At 34.4% G+C, this 22,877-nt stretch overlaps 1 protein-coding gene across 1 annotated transcript; it reads left to right on the forward strand.

Moving 5' to 3' along the window:
* Window positions 1–18,762: 18,762 nt before the first annotated feature.
* LOC120253634 (secreted RxLR effector protein 161-like) lies at window positions 18,763–19,185 on the forward strand. Its single transcript, XM_039261934.1, has 2 exons — window positions 18,763–18,813; window positions 18,925–19,185. The coding sequence occupies exons 1-2, from the start codon at window positions 18,763–18,765 to the stop codon at window positions 19,183–19,185; spliced, it is 312 nt and encodes a 103-aa protein (XP_039117868.1).
* Window positions 19,186–22,877: the final 3,692 nt, after the last annotated feature.

Consider the following 22,877-nt stretch of genomic DNA (forward strand, 5'->3'; position numbering starts at 1 on the left):
TTTTCCTGCAAATATTAGTGAAGTCACTACAAGAAATTAGTGATTTCGCGGCACTCATTTATCGGCGGTTTTACCTAAACGACCGCCAGTGTTGCACATTGGGGCAGTTTAGACAGTAGTTAAATGAACGGCCGGTGATATCTTTCATTTGGTGGCGGTTTTTGGTTAAAACGGCCATTAATTCTGTGGTATTGGCGGCAGTTACATCTGAACAGCCGAGGATGCTATGTAATAGGCGGCAGTTGTGTAAGAAACCGCCGGGAAAGTTATTATTTTCCCGTTGGACGACAACGACTCCTTTCTTTTCTCTGGCCCCCCCCAGCCTGGCCGTTCGCTTGTTAGGGTTTTTCCACTTTTCCTTTTGCCTCTCTCTCCTCTTCCCGGCCATCCTTCTCCTCTTCCCGGCCATCAATCCATTGATCCATCCGAGTTTGCTGCCTTTGATCGTTAACCAACACGCCGGCCATCAACCTCTTGTTTCATTCAATCTCGCCTTTTCACTCATCTCCACAGTAAATCATCTCATTTTGAAACATTATTGGTGATCTTTAGGGAATGCTTCAAGATCTCTCAATGGAGCCATATCTGAGCTCTTCTCCAATAGTTTCTATGCTAACTTTGTGGTTTTCTTAAGTGTTGATCTGTTTTTCCTTTAAATCTGGCAATCAGGGTAGGTGCACGGATCTTTAGCTCACGCTGGTAAGATGCGCGGCCAGACTCCCAAGGTAGCCAAGCAAGACCAGAAGAAGAAGCCCCTGCGCCGAGCTCACTAGCGAATGCGATGATTCATTTGCCGCTTCATCACATCGGTGAGATCCCAATCCTTTTTTTCTTTCCCATTAAATATGTCAATCGGGGAAGGTACACGGATCTTTTAGTCTGTAGTCTTGATCTTTGTAATAATGGAAAGGTTTCGCATTTGTTAGTATCTTGTCTTCAAACTATGAAATCTAACTAATTAGTTTCTCATTGTTGTCACTTCGATTCTCCTGTCCTTTATGTGGTGGCTCAGAATTATGGATGGCTTAATGTGAGGAAGCTATGTAGTATGAGTTTGTTTTTAAAATGTAAAAATTGGTTATTAAAGAGATTGTATTGGCTATGAAAATTATCGCTCTTATTTTATTTGTTTGTTTGTCTCTTTACACATATATAATTTCTCTTAGTTTTTCTATGGATCCAGAGCCTAAATTGAAAAGGATGTTTAATTATTGTTGTCATCTAGGTTAAATTAAAAAAGTCCCAAATTTATATGCTTTTCGGTTTCTTCTAGGCTTTATGGCTTTCTTCAATTTGCTAAAGCTTTGATAATCACTTTCAAAATGCAGGAAACATTAATTACATGTTTCTGATCGTTTCTTTGTTTTTATCAATGGACAGTAACGCAAGTTCATACCAAAAAATAGATAACAATAACAAGTTCATACCATAAGTAGGAGAACTAACTAGTTATTCAGAGATTGAAGGCCTCATTCTGTGAGGAAACTTGAACCCTTTGTGCGCTAAACTAAAAGGTTTGCCTAATATTTATTGTGCCTCACTCATATCAAGCATACCAAGTTATTTGAAAAAAGTTTGGATTCAGGAAATAAGAGTTATTAATTAGCACCTCAACTTTGCTGCTTCATTAATTAATTGGTTTTTAATATGTATATATATAGCTGTAGCCTTTTATGTGAATTCTTTGATTATGGAACCAATGTTTATGTATATTTTCCTATGCTAATAGTATTATATACCTCCATCTTCTTTTTTAATGTGATTTTGTGAAGCCGCGCACTTGTCCAAAAACATAACTTTTCTTTTGCCGTTATAAATGTTTGCTTTGAAAGGAATCACTACATTTCTTTGTATACTTCTTTACTAAAGCATTCTCCCTCTTTTGTAGGGTTTTCTTGGTCACTGTGCGGAATTTTTTTTTCTGGATTGATATTTTCTTACTATTGGTGGTGGTGGTCTCCATCAATTAAGGTACCATTCGTTAATGATATTTAAAATTGTTTAGCAAAATTATTATTGCTATGATGTTAATATGGATAAATTATAACTAAAGCAATTAGGAAATATATGCAACATGTCAAATTTAATGGAGAGCAAGAGTTACGAACTCCTCCAAAATTATTATCAGGTGAAGAAATTTACGAGCAAGTTTAAGACATTGATGTCACATTTGGTCGGCCCATGGATAGTCAACTTAGGGGGAAAAGAAGACGTGGTGCAAGCACTTCTACAGATGAGCGACAACAATGGAGGAAGAAAAGCATTTTCTTTGAGCTCCCATATTGGAAACAAAATTTATTGCGTCATAATTTAGATGTGATGCATATAGAGAAGTATGTGTGCGATAATATTCTTTTCACACTGTTGAATGATAGTTCTCGCTCTAAAGATCATCTCAATGCTCGTAAGGATCTAAGAGATATTGGTTGTAAACCGGACTTGTGGCCAGATGAAAATGGAAAGTCTGCTCCAACAGTTTACACAATGAGTAAGCAAGGGAAGAAGCTATTTCTAAATACTTTGAAGAATATCTCTGTGCTAGATAGCTAAATCATTGATTATGTGAGGTAAATACTTGATTATATTTTCTGTTCCTTTTACATGTTATCAACCTAATGAATTTATTATGTGAGTTATTTGCAGTATGCTGAGGACAAAAAGGCACATCACGACAAGTAATTCAGTAAATTCTACAGTCGATCCAACTCATTCTATGGATCCAGGTACATCTATGCCAACACCACAGATTAATGCACAAGTTCAAGAAGGTGGTCCTCAAATTAATGCACAAGTTCAAGAAGGTGGTCCTGTGCATCAATCGGCAGTAGAAAGAGATGAACCTCAGCTTTTTAGGGGTTGCAAAAGGAATACAAGAACATGGGATGTGCAAATTAGAGGTAATTAATCTATATATCTGTATATGATTTATTTGATTCTCTATTTCAATGTAATTACGAGGTTATATATTTGGTTCTAAGTCCATTGCTCGACTGGAAAATGAGATGGTTATTACTTTCTTTTCTTTTGAGCAGTTTTAATTATGTTTATTAATCATGTCGCAACATTACTTACGTTTTAAACAACTTGCATTCTTGGTAGGAAAAAGCAACTTGGTCGCTCGTCACTAGAGCTGAATTATTTCAAACAAGCCATACAACATCCGATGGGTCTTTTTGTAAAATGAAGAAGCGAGGGCATAATCATGTAAGTTTTAACATTGAAAACCTATGCCATGTTTTGTGATTTTTGTGACATATGTTTTTATGGAAAACTATATTGCTTTTAATTCATGAAGATCTAATTATTCAAGTCAAGAGCTCATCCGAAAATGAAGCATTTACTAGTGTTTTTAGGAAAGAACACCATGAGTATGTTCGAGGGTATGGGACTTGGAATTGTCCTAACTCAAATATATGGATCATCGGTAGCTCGAGCAGGGAAGAAAGTGAAGCAGTGGGGGCACTGAAAGCTGAAATCAATGAGCTCGGGGGACACTGATGCAACTCTTAAGGCAACAAGTGCAAGAAAATGAACAACGATTTCAGCAACAATTATCAATTCTTACCCAACAATTGGCCAACTAAAATCAAAACATAGCAACCAATCAGGTTTTGTTTAAATTTCTTTTGGCATTTATAGGTATATGATAACATTAATTGTCTTGATTAGGTTAGTGTTAATGTTTACATATAGGATTTCATTCTTTTTCCTCAAATTTTTATATTGAAATTCTTTGACATAGGATAATTTGGGTTGCAATGTATTGGAAAGGCGTTCATCACGAGGGTAGTCATCACGGCACATTTGACAACAAAATTCAGATGAATCTACATAGGACATATGCGACAGTAAGTTAAGTAAGTCCTCGTTATCTATTTTTATATTTGAAGTATGAAAGTTCACTGTATTTAATAATCAATCATATGAATTCAGTTTGGGATCCACATAAGAGGGTTTGACCCGGCTTTCAATTCGGTGAGTTCTTGATCAATCATTGAGTCCAGTTGGTGTTTTGCTATTTATTAATTTAATGTTTGGTTTGCAAGTTCTGTTGTCTGTGTTTTCAGGCCAAAGCAAAAATAGGACATCATTGATTGATGTGATGCCGTGATCAACCCACTGAATTTGAAGCTGATTTGCAGTTTTTACACTATCTTTTGTTAATCTTTGGCTTTCAAACTTTAGTTCCTTGTGATGCCAGTCGTTTATCTTTTTTGTGGATTGCTCATGTTAGTTGTAGTCTATATATATATGCAGTACTGATTTATTTTATATTTTGCGTTTCTTATGCTTTTTCAAATGGTTAATTAAGACTCAGAATTTTACATTAGTTTTTATCCTTGCTTCGTCTCCCATCTGAAAACTATGTAACAGAACAAATATGGGCAGAAGGCTGTCAAAAACTTGGAGTTGTCCAAGGTGAGCATTTCTTTGTTCTTTTCCTAGTTCAGTGTTGTGACTTGTGATGCTGTTGTTGTTAAAGCTTTTTCATTTTGTTTCATGTTTTACTAGCAGCTTACATATCAAGGTGGAATCTTTTCAGCCTTTTGAAAGTATGGTAGCTAGCTCTTCAAACTGGTAGGTCCATTATTGCACTAGGTCCTGTCCATTACCTACTCTGCAGTGTTCCCTAAACTAAATTTACATTACTTTGGTTTGTTTGGAAGTGACATGTTTCCATGCTTTAAGTTTTTTAACTTGAACATTTTCAGATCCTGAGGCATATGGGAAGATCAATGATTGCTTTTATCTATTTTGGTCATATGCATAAATTAATATAATTTCAATCTCAGAGCCTGCCTTTGTTGAGAATGTTGAGTTAATGGAGAACCTTGGCCTATACAATGTAAATTATATTTGTTCTAACACTTTCAGTGTTCTTTACATACCACGCAGGGTTAACTGTAGGCGAGACCACTTTCTCTACAGCTGGGTTATACTTGATCTGTTTTTTGCTTCTAAATTTTCAAGGATATTTTTTTAATTTGTTTTATTCTTCTTAATATATCAAATAATAAAACTAATTGTTATGGAAGGCCCTAATGTTTCTCTCTATTATTTGATCTCGCTCTACATATCCAACTCAGAACTTCTATTATTTATTGATGTTAGTGTTACTCTTCTCTGCATGCGATTGGCTTGTCTTCTCCAAAGCAATTCCTGTTCTTTAAGTGATCGCATTCCCACTCCCTTTTTGCATATTCTTTAAATTTTTTAAGTGCATGTTCTTCTCATTTGACCTTCAATATTCATGCATACCTCTTTGCATTATCTTGCCAACACTATAGAATAATATTGCCTTGGGCAGCTTGCAGATTTGTTGGATGACTTTTTCTTTAAACATGAGAGGACTGGAAGATGTTAGTTAATTATTATAATGTTACCTCTAGGATGTTGTGTTTTCTGTAGGGAAAAGGCACCATGCCATGATAAAACTTGGAGAGTATATGATGTCTTGCAACGTTTGTCTGGAGAATGGATTTCTAACTTGAAATCACTTGCATTTTCTGGATGATCTCTGTTATTAGTATATGTGGTAGTTATAGTTCTTATTTAGTTCATCCTGTGCTATTTATGGGCCGGATGAAAGTGGCTTACTGGCAATTAATTATTGCAGGGTCTACTATTTGTTTTTTGTTTGGTGTTTTTTTTTTGAAAATTTCCATTATTCAAGTGCTATATATGAGGTTTTCTGCATCTTTTTAGCCTTTTGTATTTGTGATTAAGATGGGTTTTTACCTTTTTCACTATTGTCTCCTGCTTGCATATTAATGCTGTTCTTTTATTAATCTTTCCACATTATATGGATTCTGAAGCTTCTCAAGAGTTTTGTTGGATGCATGCAAAATACTCATTATGTGCTATCTCTTACTAGGTTTTTGACCAAGCTCCTCACTGAAGATCTGCCACTGCTTTTTGTGCGTCCAAAGAAGATTGTTCTTGATTTTCAAAAAGGGACAGCTCTTGGTCCAGTTGCTGATAATTTTAGAACAGATGCAAATAAGGAAGGAAATAAAGATTTGGTTGTAGGTTTTTCTCCAAAGTGAGGGTCCCATTTGTTTCCCTCACTTGATGTCAGATTAGAGATTCACAAGATTATTATGTATACATATCCAGAAAATTATTGTGTGTGTGCGTGTGTGCCATAAAAACTTGTTTCTTCTGTGTAGGGTATAGTTATTGCTCATTGGCTGGTGGCATCAAGGATCTGATCCAATGTAGCCCGAAAAGGATGAGTGGTTTGTTGTAGATGTAATCTACTTTTTACAAAGGAGCATGACAGAGTAAGTTCTTCCAATTTTATGCTTTCGACTTTTGTTATCTATTATATTATTTGATGTCATGGAAATTATACCGAACCTTCTTGAAACCACTAAAGAATGTTGTTTAACCTTTCTAATTTCTGATGAGATAGATATTAAAGCATGATCCTGAAACTACCCCACCAAAACACTCATTGAGTAGTGTATTCATTTACTGCTATGGTATCATGATATATTGATGTGCTGATAGGTCCTTCACATGTTTTAACTAGATTATTGAGATGTTCAGAATGGACATGTGTAAAATGCTTTAGAGGATAATTGTTGAGAAAAAGTGGAAGATGTTTCTGCCTTGACTGTAAAAATCTTGGTACATATATTTGAGCGATCACATTCGCCTTCAAATAGGATATTTTATTTGTGTATGGATCCACCTTCAAATGTTTCAGAACAAAAAACTACAGTTTTTAATTTTGCTTAACTGCTTCATCGGTCACGGTTGATCCTTGTTTAATCTGATTTGAAATGTCTAATCTTTTCCTTTTGAAATTTCAATAGATTTTTATAAGTTAATTGAGTTTGTACTCTGAGCTATATTAAATTATTCATTCCCTATCTCCTTGTCATTCCTTTAAATTTTGGAACAACTTAGTGGCACTAATATTGCTGAATATCTTCTTCCAGTTTGCAATGTTGTTGGTGTGTTACCTTTGCCTCTCCAATATGGTTTTCCAGTTGTTCAGAAGTATGATTCCATTGTTTAATTAACCTTTTTCATTAGTAATTCAAATCTGGGAAGTATATTAATGTTATTATTTGTAGTTTTTGCAAGTGGACATAGTTTTACCATCAATACTAAGTTGCTAACTTGAGTTTACCGATGAGAATAAAAGTGATTGGACGTTTGATCTATCAGATAAAGTAATAGTTTCAATATTAGTGAATTGTACACTTCCTCTAGGTTGGTAATATGCTTGTACCTCAAGAAACATACTGACCAAGAATGGACTTCTATTATGATTTTGGCGAGGCACTGAATGTGGAATGCAGTTTTAATGCTTTATAGAGTATTTGTCTTTTGCATAGTTGGATATTTTATATCCTAACTACACCTTTCATGGAACATGCATGGTAGGCATATATGCAATCCTTGTGGATGTGTTCCACTTTTTAATATATGTATGCACTTATTAAAACTATTTATTCTTGTCTATTGATCAACAGGCATGTTTTCTTGAATTTAGGTGAAGGTGATGCTAACCTGCTATTCAGGTGAAGGTGATGACAAGAGGTCTTACTTGTTAATGATGGATTTTTCAGAGGAAGAAGTTGCCATGGAAATTAACCAGTTAAACTATGGTGATATATTGTCATTCAGTTCACATTGTATTGGTGTAATGCCAATGATGATTTCAACATAAGTATGAAGCCTTGTTTTTCAATATAATATGTTTGCAGCTTAGAGAGAAAACAAATTTGTAAATTTGACTTAATTATTAATGAGTTATAAATAAATTTTTTATAATTTTTAAATATTAATTGAATGAGGTCAATGCACAGGATTCAAATGAGTTCAATGCACAGGATTTATATATATATGTATATAATTGTCAAAATATCAAATAAAAAATAAAAAATAATTTTTTAAAAAAAATCAAACCCACGGCGGTTTACGCATGAACCGCCGCCACTTTCTCCGAGTTCTCTCGTCTCGATCTCTTTTATAATTTAACGGCCGTTATATAACCGCCGAGAATTCTCAGATCGCATTTAGCGGCCGTTGTTCCGGCTGTTCTATAAAAACCGCCGTGAATTACTCTCCCGACGTTCAGTATCGCGGGCGGTGTTGCAACTGTCATTGGTTTCATTTAGCGGCGGTTATAACCGCCACTAAATGATTTTAAAACCACCCCAAAAAACATGATTTCTTGTAGTGAGTATACATTAGAAATTTCAACTCCAGCAATCATGATTATACTATATGTATAAAGCAAATGGAGAAGCCTGGAAATTTTGTTGGTTTTCTGAGAAGATTGTGAAAAACAAATTGCGTAAAATGTTTCCAATTGTCAACTCATTTTTTTCATTTTTATTTATATATTTTTACTTCATTGAAGAACATTTTTATTGTTGTAGAGTGTAGAATTCAGGAAATAAAAAATTGTGTAAAAAAAATGGTTAGAGATTGATAAAAATACAAGCTTCTAACTAATTATTGTTTACGAACTTGTTTATTTGGTAAAAAAATATTTATTTATTTTTCTTTTTCTTCTTAATTTTTTTATCTTATCATTCTATTGAAATATTAAATTAAATTGTTTTATCATTTTATCTAAAATACCCTCATTATATAATAATCTCATTATTATGACTTTGTACATAATAATCATGTATTAAGCACGCATGGGTGAGAACTGAACATTTAGTTAATTGTAATAATAATAATAATAATAATTAGTAATAGCAATGTATAATAGTAACTCAATGAAAACTCAATGAATGCCCATTTAAAAGTACTTCTGCATTAGTTTATCCAAACATAAAATAAAGAAAAACACTTAACTAACTCTGAAGAACACTTTTTTCAAAAGTGCTTCTACAAATTATTAAAAAAACACTTTTTTTAAAGCCAACCCAAACAAGCCTTATCTTTCTTAGAATTTATAAATCAGAAATCATATTACATAACACATCTTGATTTCACATGGATGTGGAGCGTGCATGGTACGAAATCAAACTCTACATTCATAGAATAAACTAGATAGATCAAATCATATAAATCAAATAAATTCATATCACATAATCATCTAAACATTCATGGAGTATTCTATCACATGCGATAAAGCGAGTGGCATGCAAACAAAGTCTACGATATCTTAAACAAGATCTGTGGGCCCCATCATTTTTTTTTTTTCAAATTCTAATATTAAATTCTGCGGTTATGTTTATTTATTTATTTATTTTTAATTTTTTTATTTTTATGTTTCAGTTATTTTTTTATAAAACCCTACGCACCCCTTCATCTCCTTCTATCTTAGTCTTATCTTTTAAGAAACATTAGATCTAGCATTTTCCTTGATTACGTGTGGTGCGGGGACGAGGAAAAGAGAAGGATCATGTAGATTCTGGGTTTGATTGATTCACTGTTATTGATGAGATAAGAGCCCTCTTCCTCGGATCTTTGAAAAACATTGTAGAATTATTATTGTTATTTTTATAAATCTTGATCTGTTAATGTCGGATATTAGTGATGGATGGGTAAAAGTTAGCTTCTTGTTTGAGGAGTTTGAGATTAATTTGATAGGTTTTAGATTTTGTTTTTGATAATAGTAGAAGCCCCTCTTTGATTTTAGGGGTCTTAAAGGCATAATTTAGAGGAGACTAAAATAAAAAACTTGTAGAGTTTGACGTTAGCTAAGGACCTGCCAAATATCAGAATTTTTGGAGCAGTATCCTGTAAATTATAGGCTTTAAACTCAGGTGACACGAACAGCTTTTCTGTGCAGCCCTTGAGAATTTATTAATTTATTTCATGATTGTAAAGTCTGATTTAGATTTAGACTTATATAATAAAGCTGTAGAAGATGATTTTATCTTTGCCTTTACCAAATTTTAGAATTTTTACCGTTGTAAATTGTGAGATATGATCAGATTTCTATAGGTGTGCTCAATGGCATATCAGCAGAAAGCATGAATATTGATTTGAGAATTTAATGATCTTTGAGGTTGAATCAGGCCTCATGTTTAATAAGAAAGTTGTTCCCACTACACCATAATGGGTCTTTAGCGGCGTTTTTTTTAAAAATTTAACGGCATTTTTAAACACCGCTAATTACCATAACGGCGATTTCAGAAAATGCCGGGCAAAACGCCGCCAAAGATAGTGTCGGCAATGTCCCAGCAATTAGCGGCGTTTTAAGATAAACGCCGCTAAATTAGCGGTGCTTTTATTTCCTTTAGCGGTGTTTTATACCTTATAAAATAATTAATTTATGAATTATATTAGCTGCGTTTATTTATAAACGCCGCTAAATTAGCGGCGTTTTTAAAAAATAATTTAAAAAATTAATGTAAATTTTTTTAACCTGATTTTTTTTATAAAAAAGAAAAACAACTACTCTAAATATTATTATTATTATTTTTATTTTTTCTTTTTTTAGAGTTTTTTTCTTTATTTTTAAATTATTCTCTTTTCTCTTTTTTAATTATTATTATTATTATTATTATTATTATTATTATTATTATTATTTTTTCACTTTTTCCTCTTTTTCTTCTTCTTCACACCTTGTTTCTTCCTCTTCTAGTTTCTTCTTCATCATCATCATCACCATCATCATCATCATCATCATCATCTTCTTCTTCTTCCTCTTCTTCTATTTTTTCTTCTTTTTCACATCTTGTTTCTTCTTCTTCTTCTTCTTCTTCTTCTTCTTCTTCTTCTTCTTCTTCTAGTTTCTTCATCATCATCATCATCATCATCATCTTCTTCTTCTTCTTCTTCTTCTTCTTCTTATCGCGTCGTCATCATCGTCATCACATTCTTCATTTTCATCTTCATCTTCTTCATCATAACTTGGTATCATTTTCACACTTTTTTCAATATCAAAGGGTATTTATAGAAAATAAAAACTGATGGAATTTAGCGGCGTTTTTCTTTAAAAAACGCCGCTAAATAAAAATTTTAAAATTAATGGCGCCAAATTCAAATTTTTTCGAAAAAAAACGGCGCGAATTTTGAATTTTCAAAAAAAATAAATTTTGGCGGCGTTTTTATGCATAAACGCCACTAAAGTTTAATTTTGTAATTTTTAAATTAAAAAAATTAGATTTTCACGGCGTTTTTTGGGACAAACGCCACAGAATTTTTAATTTTATAAATTTTCAAATAAAAAAATTTTTACCATCTTGCGGCGTTTTTGAAAAAAACGCCGCTAAATCTAAATTTTTTGGCTTTTAAAATTTAATTATATCATAACATTAGCAGCGTTTTTAGTCATAAATGCCGCTGAAGTACAGTACTTTTATGGCGTTTTAAAAAAAATGCCGCTAAATATAAATTTTATTAGTTTCAAATTTTATCATATCAGGAATTTAGCGGCGTGTTTTCTAAAAACGCCACTAATTACATTCCTTTAGTGGCATTTATTATAAAAACGCCACTAAACATAAATTTTGTGCTTTGAAATTTAATAGTATTATGACTTTAGTGGCGTTTTAGTAAAAAACGCCGCTAAATATAAATTTTATGACTTTGAAATTTAATAGCATCTAGAATTTAGCGGCGTTTTTTCCATAAACGCCGCTACATTACAGTACTTTAGTGGCACTTGGAGAAAAACGCCGGTAAATTATTTTTTTAGTGGCGTTTATGGTAAAACGCCGCTAAAGTCATAAATATAGTGGCGTTTGGAAAAAACGCCTCAAAATAAATGCCGCTAAAGACCCATTATGGTGTAGTGTCCATTTTGAGTTAGTTATATGTTCTTAAAGTTAGATCTTATTTGAAGTTATATTTTGTGAGATATTTTTATTGGATGAGGCATGTCTGAAATTATTGGTTTGCATAATTATGATTTTTAAAAGTGATCGCTTAAATTTTGCAGTTCTCAAATCTTTGTGAGATTTGGTTATGTTATAGATGTTGATGTCTAGTTTTTTTAGAATTTTGGAAATTTCTGATTTGGGTTAGAATTCGCAAAGCTATGTTGATTTCAATCTTAAGGGGAATTAGTTATTAGTCTCGACTTTTGTAGCTTCGTTAGTGTCTTGAAAATGTTTTTCCATTCATGTGAATTTTAGAATTTGTTTTGTCTGTAATTCTGATGGGTTATTCCCAAATATAGACTTTTTGAGAAAACTCGATTGATATGAATTCGAATTCTGGTCGTGAGACAAGTAAGTATGCCACATATAAATCCTACTATATGTATATACTCGAAAATTCTAGTTTTATGAACTTCTGAAATTTTTGAGAAAACATACTGATTATTTCGATTTATATTTTTAATTACTTATTTATCTATTATTTGCAATTCATATGTAAGTATTTAGATTTGAAAATAAATTGGAATTATTTTCTATCTGAAAACGGGGTCATTGAATCTCTTTATTTTGCTTAGATAAATGTTTGGACATAAACGTATTTTGACATAGAAACTTGTAGTCCCTAACTAACTTTGCAATAACATTGTCATTGGGGGTTAAACATTGACTGTGTTGACATGTACCTGTGAAATAGAAACTATAGTTTCCCACCACTTTCCGTCGGTGAAAAATAACGGCCTCTGATAATTCTAGCTCAGGTCACCGAGGGTAAATATATGACCTCTGACATTTTGTTTTAGCAATAGTTATTTGTGGAGTTTGACTTTTTGATCAGTTATGTTTTATTGAAAAAACTTGACTTCTGAATTTGATTCTGATAAACTTGTATTTTATTATATTTTGTTTGCCTTTTGAAATTTTGAAACTTTTATGATCCCGATATGTTTAGTGGGTACTTACTAGGCTGTCAAGCTCATAATCTGTTGTTTAATTTTTTTTAGATTAGGAGTTTAATAGCTCACCGCTTTGAGAATCAGGTTTTGAGGCCTTGCACGCCTACTGGGTCTCGACCATATAGGTGTGCGGTCATTTGTCAGTGCACCGGGTCTGGCGAGCCGGGTTCGGGCGTGACAAGATTAGAAGGAAGAACAAGAAAAAAAACCTTAATCTTGTTGATGATAGAGTTTCTTTCCCTTCTCTTTTCACATTTGTTTCCTTGCTCTTCCTTTGTTTCTTTTGCTTTTTAATCTGATCTCTACTTTGATTTCTCCCCTTTTTTCTCCTTTTTTTCTCTCTCTTGTTTGATCTCTATCTTTTTATTTTTCCTTCTTTATTTCTCTTTTTTTTTAACTCATCCCTTGGTTTTTTCTTTTCTTCTTTTTGATCTTCGTCACCTCTTTCGAGCATTTTTATCCTTTTTAGTATCTTTATCTTCTTTGAGTCTTTCTTCTCTTTTTTCTTTTCTCCTCCCCTTTTGATCTCATCCTTTTTTCCCTATTAGCGAGCTTCTTTTTCTTCTTCCTCATCTTCATTTCATTCTCGCTTCTATGTCTCTTCCTCTCTCTATTCTACTTACTCCTCTCTAATCTTTCTCGCGATTTTTTTCGTGATTTTTTTATAGGTTTTTCCTCTCCGCAACCATTATCGTAGATCAAGATGGATTTTTTTATTTTTATTTTTATTATTTTTGAATTTATTTAATTTTTTAATTTGATTTTTAATGTAAAATGTAATTTTTTTATTTTATTTATAAAAATGTGCTTAAACATTGTCAAAGGTTCTTTAAAAGTGTTTGTATAACACTAAGTTAAATTTCTCTATGTAAAAGAAGCTTTTCGGTGAATGCCTTAGAAATATTTATCTCGAGGTCTATGCCTATTATAGAATACTATTACGGGGGTGAGTTATTTGTCCGGTTGTCCCAACATCTCCGCCTTTACACGTATCAATTCTAATCTAAAAGTTAATATGCCGCCACGACGGAGCTGACCGAGCGACTATACTGAACAAGTTCTACAACTCTGCAAAATAAAAAAACTGCTTTTTGAGATCTATAAAAGGCGTAGTTCACTTGTGACCAAGCAAAGAAAAGCAATTCATTGGGAAGAAATTTTCTCTCTCTAAATACTCTCTCTCTATCATTCTCTCTCTAGTATTTATTCTATAATTTATATTTGCAGAGGTGTCCATATCTGCATGAGCATTATTATCGGAGAATGTTGATCGAAGATCGCCGGAGGCTTAAGATGGGTTTCATTGAAGGTCAAGTTGAGATTATTCATGATTCTTCCGACGACAATTCTAAAATGTATATGTTTTCAGGTTTGATGTAAACAGGCATTTATCACCTGGTCAAAATTGGGTTGTTACTCGTTGGGTTGTGGACCACACAATATGTAGGGATATAAGGACTTATGTGCATAAGTTGTGTAGACGTACTACGCTTAATGTTTATAATTGTGTATATCTTATTATATTCTAGTTTTGAATGGATCCCAAATTGTTGTGATCTGATTCAAGTTTGAATTGGGTCCCTAATTATCTAATTTTAAATGTGTGGATATACATATTAATCATATGTTGTGTAGAATTCCTGGGGGTAAAATTGTCAAATCTATGATGGACAGACTTGTAATTAGCCCCATAAAGATTTCTTATATATATATCAATTTAAACAATCATAACATCATTTATAGATTCTAAATTGAATATATATATATATATGCATTAATCTAAGAGAAACCCAAGTGCTGGTTTACATGTTCATCTTAATTTATACAAATCTATTACAACAGAAACCGTGCACAACATGCTGATATGTTTTCTATGTGAATTAATGGATTCATGGATTTCGAGAAATTAAATGAACATTATATATGATTAATATTATATATCATGGCATTGTTATGATTATATGATATATCATGGTATTGTTTGAATTATCATGGCATTGTTTTGATAGAGATGAATTGGTTTATAAATCATTCATGTTCACGGTTTTTAACACATGATTATATTTATTATTATTATTATTATTATTATTATTATCATTATTTTATTACGTTAATCTTGGTGATTATCAAAATCAAAGTTCTTGAGTATAATTATAATTTATGTTACTTTGATTTTGAATTAGGATAATATTTGGATTTTAGTTTAATTATTATAAATTTAATTTTTATTCATAATTATAAAGTTGTTTTAATAATCATTAGGAAATAACAACTTAGAGTTGCTTTTATAGCTTTCTTGGGTATTTACTGCAATTGGTAGAAGTAGCATCGTCACCAAAGTGACCTCTGTTATGAAAACATTTTTTGTGAATAACCATGGTTTTAGTGCATGCTTATTCTCATGCAGACAACACGTCAGCCCAAAGGAAGACTGTTGTCTGGCAGAGATTTGTTTGCACATGTGGTAATAAGTTGTTTATAGTTATTAAGTGTCTATTGTGAGTATTTAGTCGGCCAAAAGGAAGACTTTATACTTGACTGGATTTTACTATAAAACTTGATTACTACAATAAGTTAATTACTAGTGAATTGAATCTCTATCCAAAGACTAGGTTTAATATCACAAAATTAACTTACAGATGGGTGGTTGTTATTTATATACTTGATTATTCGTTTTTGTTATTTAATTGTGAGTTGATTTTTGTTAATTGCTCTATGTACAGTTGATATTATGAGTGTTGGCAATGTGTCTGCTACACTCAGTGGCATTCATGTGCTTAACGACACAAACTTTAAGTCTTGGAAAAACAAGGTGACACTTATTTTGGGATGTATGGATTTGGACCATGCATTAAGAGAACCACGTCCTGCACCTCTTACAAAATAAAGCTCTCTTGAGGATAGGAGAGTTTTTGAGAGGTGGGAGCTGTCTAATCGCATTGGTTTGATGATCATAAAGAATACAATCCTGGAGACTTTTCCCGGACACTCATGTCTCGGAGGAAAAATGATGTTAGCACTTTCTCGACACCCTTGAGGAACGCTTCGTAAGAAGTGATAAGGCGAAAATGAGTGATGTCCTAAGGAAACTTGTCTCTATGCGGTATAAGGGTGATGGGAATATACGTGAGTACATTCTCAATATGTTTCATCTAGCTGGGATTGAAAGGCTTAAAAATTGCGTTGACAGAAGATGTTCTGGTGCATCTGGTTTTGATTTTTCTCCCTCCTAGATTCAATTAGTTTGAAGTGAGCTAGCTATAACTGTTAGAAGGACAAGTGGACATTTAATGAGCTCATCTCACATTTGGTATAGGAGGAAGATAGAAAGAAACAACATAAAGTTGAGAGTGTGCATTTGGCATCTTCTAACTCAGGCCCTCAAAAGAAGAGGAAATATGATAAAACTGCAGCACCAAAATTGTAGAAGAAGACCAAAGGCCCTGAAAAAGAGCATAAAGAATTGAAATGCTTCTTTTGCAAGAAGGCTTCTCATGTAAAGAAAGACTACCCTAAGTATCGCGCTTGGCGCGTAAAGAAAGGGTTGCCTAAACTGCCGAACGCCGAGTGATGGTGAAAGATATATCTATATGGGGACTGGAAGGGCAGAAGTCATAGGTGTAGGGACTTTTAGATTGTTACTTCGTACTGGGTTTTATTTAGAATTGAATAACACATTCATTGTACCATCCTTCAGATGGAATTTAGTTTCTATTTCAGTTTTAGACAAAAGAAGGTTATTTTTGTTCATTTGGTAATAAAAGATGTGTTCTTCATTTTAATTCGATGTTGGTTGGAACCAGTACATTAAGTGAAAGTGATAATCTTTATTTTCTTGATATGGTTAATACAAACAATGAATCCCATAATACTAAAACTAAAGTAATAAACATAGATTACAAAATGAGAATTCATACTCATTATGGCAGAAGCATTTGGGTCACATCTCTGAAAAGAGAATTGATAGGCTTGTAAGAGATGGAATTCTTGATGTAATTGACAAAACCAACAATAGTGTGTGCATTGAGTGCATTAAAGGAAAGACGACAAACAAGAGGAAAGTGGGGGCCGAGAGAAGTAAAAAAGTCTTAGAACTTATACATACCGATATTTGTGGACCTTTCCCTACGACATCTTAGAACGGTCAACGGTATTTCATTATGTTCATTGATGACTATTATCATTATGGTTACCTCTACTTGTTACATGAGAAATAAGAGGCTTTGGACTTTTTTAAGTCATTTAAGGCAGAAGTTGAAAATCAATTGGGCAAGAATATAAATGCAGTTAGATCTGATCGTGGTGGTGAATACTACGGTAGGTATGATAGATCAGGCGAGCAACATTCAGGCCCTTTTGTTCAATACCTAGAGGAGTGTGGAATCGTTCCTCAATACATCATGCCAGGTTGTCCTAGCATGAATGGTGTGGCGTAAAAGGCGAAAACAGTAACCCTTAAAGATATGGTAAGATGTATGATTACTCATACAACATTGCCTAACTCTCTCCTCGGGTGAAGCATTAAAAGAGCGCTAATTGCCTCCCTAAATAGAGTTCCATTAACGCTACTAAGAAGACCCCTTATAAATTATGGACTAGTAAGAAGCCTATCCTAAGGCATTTACGAGTTTGGGGTTGTCCAGCTGAGGCAAGGCCTTATAAGCCTAATGAAAGAAAACTGGATGCAAGGACAATAGGTAGCTATTTTGTAGGCTACTCTGAAAAATCAAGAGGCTTTAAGTTTTATAATCATACATCAAGAACCTTTTTTGAAACGGGAAATGCCTGTTTTTTGAGGATGTTGAGGTTGGGGAAGAGAATCGAAGTGATGATTTTATCTTTAGGGAGGATTTGGATACATCTTTCTCTGTTGTTGCTAAGGATCACAGTCAGGTTTCTTTTCCTGTTGTCATTCAAACGCAATATTCGGTACATGACAGAGATGATGTTATTCCTACCCATCAAGAGGAGGGTACTCAACTAGTAATTGGTGAGGAGCAAGACATTCAACCTCAAATTCAAGAAGAACAGGTACCTCTAAAGAGGTCCATAAGAGTAAGGAGAAATCTAATTTTGGATGACTATTTGGTATTTCTCCATGAGCATGAAGGATATGTTGAATGGAAAACGATCCAATTACCTTTGGTGAGGCAATTAATGGCTCAAACTCTCATAAATGGATCGAAGCTATGGGTGACGAAATCCAATCCATGAAGGGCAATGATGTTTGGGATCTTATCCCATTGCCGAAAGGTGTGAAATCTATTGGATATAAATGGGTCTTTAAGACCAAAAGGAATTCACAAGGCAATGTTGAAAGGTATAAGGCGCATCTAGTTGTGAAAGGATTTACTCAGAGGGAGGACATCGATTACAAAGAGACTTTTTCTCCTGTTTTTGCAAAAGACTCTTTTAGGACCATTATGGCAGTTGTGGTACATTTGGATCTTGAGCTACATCAGATGGAAGTAAAGACGGCCTTTCTTAATGGAGACATTCAGGAGACCATTTATATGATGCAGCCGGAGGGATTAGTCACTGGGGAGACTAATCAAATGGTTTGCAAACTTAAGAAATCTATCTATGGGCTTAAACAGGCTTCCCGACAATGGTACCAAAAGTTCCATCATATTGTTCTCTCATTTGGTTTTAAGATGAACACTATTGAGGATTGTGTGTATCACAAGTTTAGTGGGAGTAAGTCCATATATGTTGATGACATTCTGCTTGGCAATAGTGACAAAGGGATCTTGTGGGAAACTAAGAAATTTCTCTATGAAAGTTTTGAGATGAAAGATCTTGGTGAAGCATCCTTCGTATTAGGGATCCAGATTCATTGTGATTGTTCACAAGGCTCCTTGAGTTTATCTCAGAAGAGCTATATTGAGAAAATACTGTAAAGGTTTGGCATGCGTAATCAGAAGCCTCATGACACCCCCGTGTCGAAAGGAGATAAATTTAGTTTAAAACAGTGTCCTAAGGAAGGAATTAAATCCGAATACATGCAGAACATTCCCTATGCATCTGCAGTAGGAAGTCTTATGTATGCACAGGTCTGTACCCATCCTGACCTAGTATTTATAGTGGGAATGCTTGGAAGCTATCAATGTAATCCAAGTAAAGAACATTGGGTTGTAGCCAAAAGGGTCTTTAGATATCTTTAGAAGACAAAGGATTACACGCTCACATACAAGAAGTTGGATAGGCTTGAGATCATTGGGTATTCCGACTCTGACTTTGCTGGATGCTTGGATAGTCGTAAGTTGACATCTAGTTATGTCTTCACTATGGCTGGTGGTGCTATTTCATGGAGAAGTCCCAAGCAATCCTTGGTTGCTTCATCAACCATGGAGGTAGAATTCATCGCATGTTATGAGGCATCTAGTAATGCTATTTGGCTGCGCAATTTCGTTGAAGGACTATGAGTTGTCAAAAACATATAGAGACCTTTGACATTGTATTGTGATAATAGAGCAGTAGCTTTTGTACTTAAACAAACGAATGGAAGTTCTTCTAGGTCTAAGCATATAGATATTAAGTTCTTAGTCTGTTAAAAGAAAAGGGTTCATAGTAGCTTTGTTAGTATTGAGCTTATAGGGACAAATTCCATGGTTGCGGATCCGCTTACAAAAGCATTGGCGCCTACAGTTTTTCATGAACATGTTGCTAGCATGGGCGTCATTAGTATGAATGCTTCTGATTAGTTGGAGTTTATTTTTGATATTTCGTAGCTTGATACTCATGTTGATGTCATGACACTTTGATTAGTTTTTTATAAAGTTTATTATTTATTTTTAACATTTGTAGTGAACTATGATCTCATAAAGACTTTAAAGTTGGACCAGTTGGAAATAGACAAGCATAGATCACATTAGCTTGTAATTTCCATGCTACATATCCACACTTTATCAATGTCGTTAGTTAAGTCGAGATGTGTGAGCATTGTGGGTTTAGTTGCATTGTACTAGCGATGATTGCCCCTTATGTTTCATGTATAGATGAGGTCGATGGGATCGAGATTGATTTAGATAATTTTTCGCTTGTAATTACATTTTGGTTGTTGATAGTAATTTATACACAATTTTGAATTCCCAAAAGTGCATGATTGTATAGTCCAAGTGGGAGATTGTTGGGTTGTGGACCACACAATATGTAGGGATATAAGGACTTATGTGCATAAGTTGTGTAGACGCATACTAGCTAATGTTTATGATTGTGTATATCTTATTATATTCTAGTTTTTGAATGGACTCAAATTGTTGTGATCCGATTCAAGTTTGAATTGGGTCCTAATTATCTAATTTTAAATGTGTGGATATACATATTAATCATATGTTGTGTAGAATTCATGGTGGCAAAATTGTCAAATCTATGATGGGCAGACTTATAATTAGCTCCATAAAGATTTCTTATAAATAGGGTGTGGTCCCCGATCGAGCATGCAACAATTGAGATTTTTTTCGAGTTGCCATCGGAGTGTTTGTGGGAAATACCTCCCTAACGTTATTCAGTCTTGGCATTTGAAGAAGGAAGAGACTCCAATTCCTTTTGTTCGAGCCTCCAAGTTCAAGTTCTACAAGTTAAAGGTCCCCTAATAAATTCACTGTTGTATCCAGGCAACAACAATTATTAAAAAAAGAATTTGAATCAGCATGTTTCAAAAAATTTTGATACAATGTAAATTCTTTTAATATAATGTGAAATTATAAGTCAGTGATCATCCAGAGGCTTCATGTGTATATATATACATATATTAGTTTTTAATTGAAAGCACAATATTTAATGTATTATTAAAAATCAACATTTATTTAAAAAGTTAATTTGGACTCGACTCACGCTTTGACGGACCAATTTGACTTTTGGATCACCATTACCACCATGAAAACCAAGAAACCCAAATATATAAAAATTATTATAACAACAACAATTCCAAACCCTAAATTTGGTCATCGCATTGAAGTTGTCCGTCCATCGCCGATCCAATGATCAGAAATTGCGTTTCCAAAGCATCATCATCATGATGTAAGCGTTTTACGCCCAAAGAACGAGTCCACCAAGTCCCCGAACCCTATCCGCAATCTTAGAGACCCGGGACAAACCCTCGATTCACTCACTCCCGACCTCGATCCCGACCCAATTCCTTCGCCGATGGCTTCCGTCAAAGACAACTTCACCGCGAGAGCATTTACTTCGAATTCGGCGCATCCGATGAAACCAACTCCGACAATGACAGTTCCTTCGCACCCCTTCCTCTTCCCCTCGTCCTCGGCGTTGCCGCTACCGTTGAACCACCCCTAAACCCTAGTCCTAGCGTTACCACCACCGCTGATCCCCAAACGGCGATGTGGATACCTTCTCTCTAGAGTTCAAGCGCCATCCCTCTTGCATTTCTCCTCAAAATTCTATTTGTAGCATAGTTTGTGTGATAATGGCGATGATTTCTTGTGGTTTTGATACACTGGGGAGGTTCAATAGGCTGGCTATCCAGAGGATGAAGGAGATCCAGTGCTACTGGCAAATCAGACACGAGATGGGCCTACCTTGCAGGGGCCATCGGATGAAGAACAACTGCTGCACACTCAAAGGCAAGAGGGTTGCCATTGCCAGAAAGAAGAAGAGTCTCTAAGATGTCAACTATGATCGCTAAGTAATGTGTTTTTCTTTATTTTTGTGACTCATGTTTTTTGGTATCCTTTGCCATGAACCCGAAAGTTGTTATATTTCCTTATAAATTGGAAGATGTGGCAAGGGAGGAGCTACAACTGGAGGTCATTAAGGCAGAGAAAGTTAATGAATTACAAGCAATTAACGGGGGGCTGTCAGCAGGACACGTGGATAGTGGGATCAAGGAGTTATTGAAGCATCCAACGGATGGGAGAAGACTGGGAAAAGAAAGAAGAAAGAGGCGGGCCAACTCTCGTCTGGAAGGCTATCTCTGGATGGATATAAATATCAGTGAGGAGCCGAAGGAGAGGGGTATCAAAGAAGTGTGATCTAGGGCTCGATCCTGCGGGAGAGAGAGAGGAATTCGGTGGTGAGAGCTACTGAATTGGTTATCTCATTTGTTGTTTTTCTTGTTTGGATATTGTGTTGATTTGTTTGATGTTTATTGAATCGATGAACTGTAGTGGTTGATGATTGAATGTTTCCAGTTTCTTAATTGATCTGGATGAGTGGATGGATAGGATCCTGGACTTGATTGTTAATGGGAATCCTATTTCTCTGTTTTTTTTACTGAATTTCTTGCTGTAATTCTGCTAGATTTGTGAGATTAATCACTAGATCTGGACATTGGGAAATAGATCTGAAAATATTCATTGAATTGTTGTGAAATTCATAACAATTTGGTGATTTCGTTGTTGATCTCCCTTCATGGCTGAACATACTCAATTCAAGGAGCTTTCAGCTAAAATGGAGACAGTCATGGTTGTTCTCGATCAAAAAGAAGAGAAGGATAGAGCTAAGGAGGAAAGGATGGCTATCATCGAACCATCTTTAGCTTCGATTGAGAAATGTATGGAGTCACTTCAATTGCAAAATTCTCTAGCTACTACTTCTCCATCAGTTTCAAATTTGGAGAATTCTACTGCTATGACTGAGATGAGGTATCCACATCCTCCTCCTTGGCGGGCAACTAAAATGGATCTGGCTAGGTTTGATGGGAATAATGCTCTTTAGTGGATTTTCCAAGTCTGAAAGCGTTTTTGAGTATTATGACATATCTGATTCTTATCGATTGAATGTAGCTGCTATTCATTTTGACGGTCCTGTGGTACCTTGGTATCAGATGTTGCAAAAATAAGGTGTTGTCTCTTCCTGGAGTGCTTTGGCAAAAGCAATTGAAACTACATATGGGCCTTCAATCTTTGATTGTCCGAGATATGCTCTTTTTAAACTGACGCAGGAGAATTCTGTTACTGAATATTATCAAACTTTTACAGCATTGGCTAATCGAGTGACCTGGAGTATCTCATCGATGCCTTATTAGATTGTTTTGTCGATGGTTTAAAGAAGAAATACAAAGGGACATAATTCCTTGGCAACCAGACACAATTACTAGGGTTGTGACTTTGGCAAAATTATATGAAGAATAGTAGCAACAATACGTAACGCTTCC

The sequence above is a fragment of the Dioscorea cayenensis genome, unplaced genomic scaffold (genome assembly GCF_009730915.1).
Source record: "Dioscorea cayenensis subsp. rotundata cultivar TDr96_F1 unplaced genomic scaffold, TDr96_F1_v2_PseudoChromosome.rev07_lg8_w22 25.fasta BLBR01000145.1, whole genome shotgun sequence".
Lineage (NCBI taxonomy): Eukaryota > Viridiplantae > Streptophyta > Magnoliopsida > Dioscoreales > Dioscoreaceae > Dioscorea > Dioscorea cayenensis.

What these genes read in the sequence shown, in the direction of transcription:
- LOC120253634 (XM_039261934.1), top strand. Translation starts at nt 18,763, where the DNA reads ATGCAGAACATTCCCTATGCATCTGCAGTAGGAAGTCTTATGTATGCA. An exon ending in GAAGTCTTATGTATGCACAG is followed by an intron (nt 18,814 to 18,924) that starts GTCTGTACCCAT and finishes AGATATCTTTAG; the next exon opens with AAGACAAAGGATTACACGCT.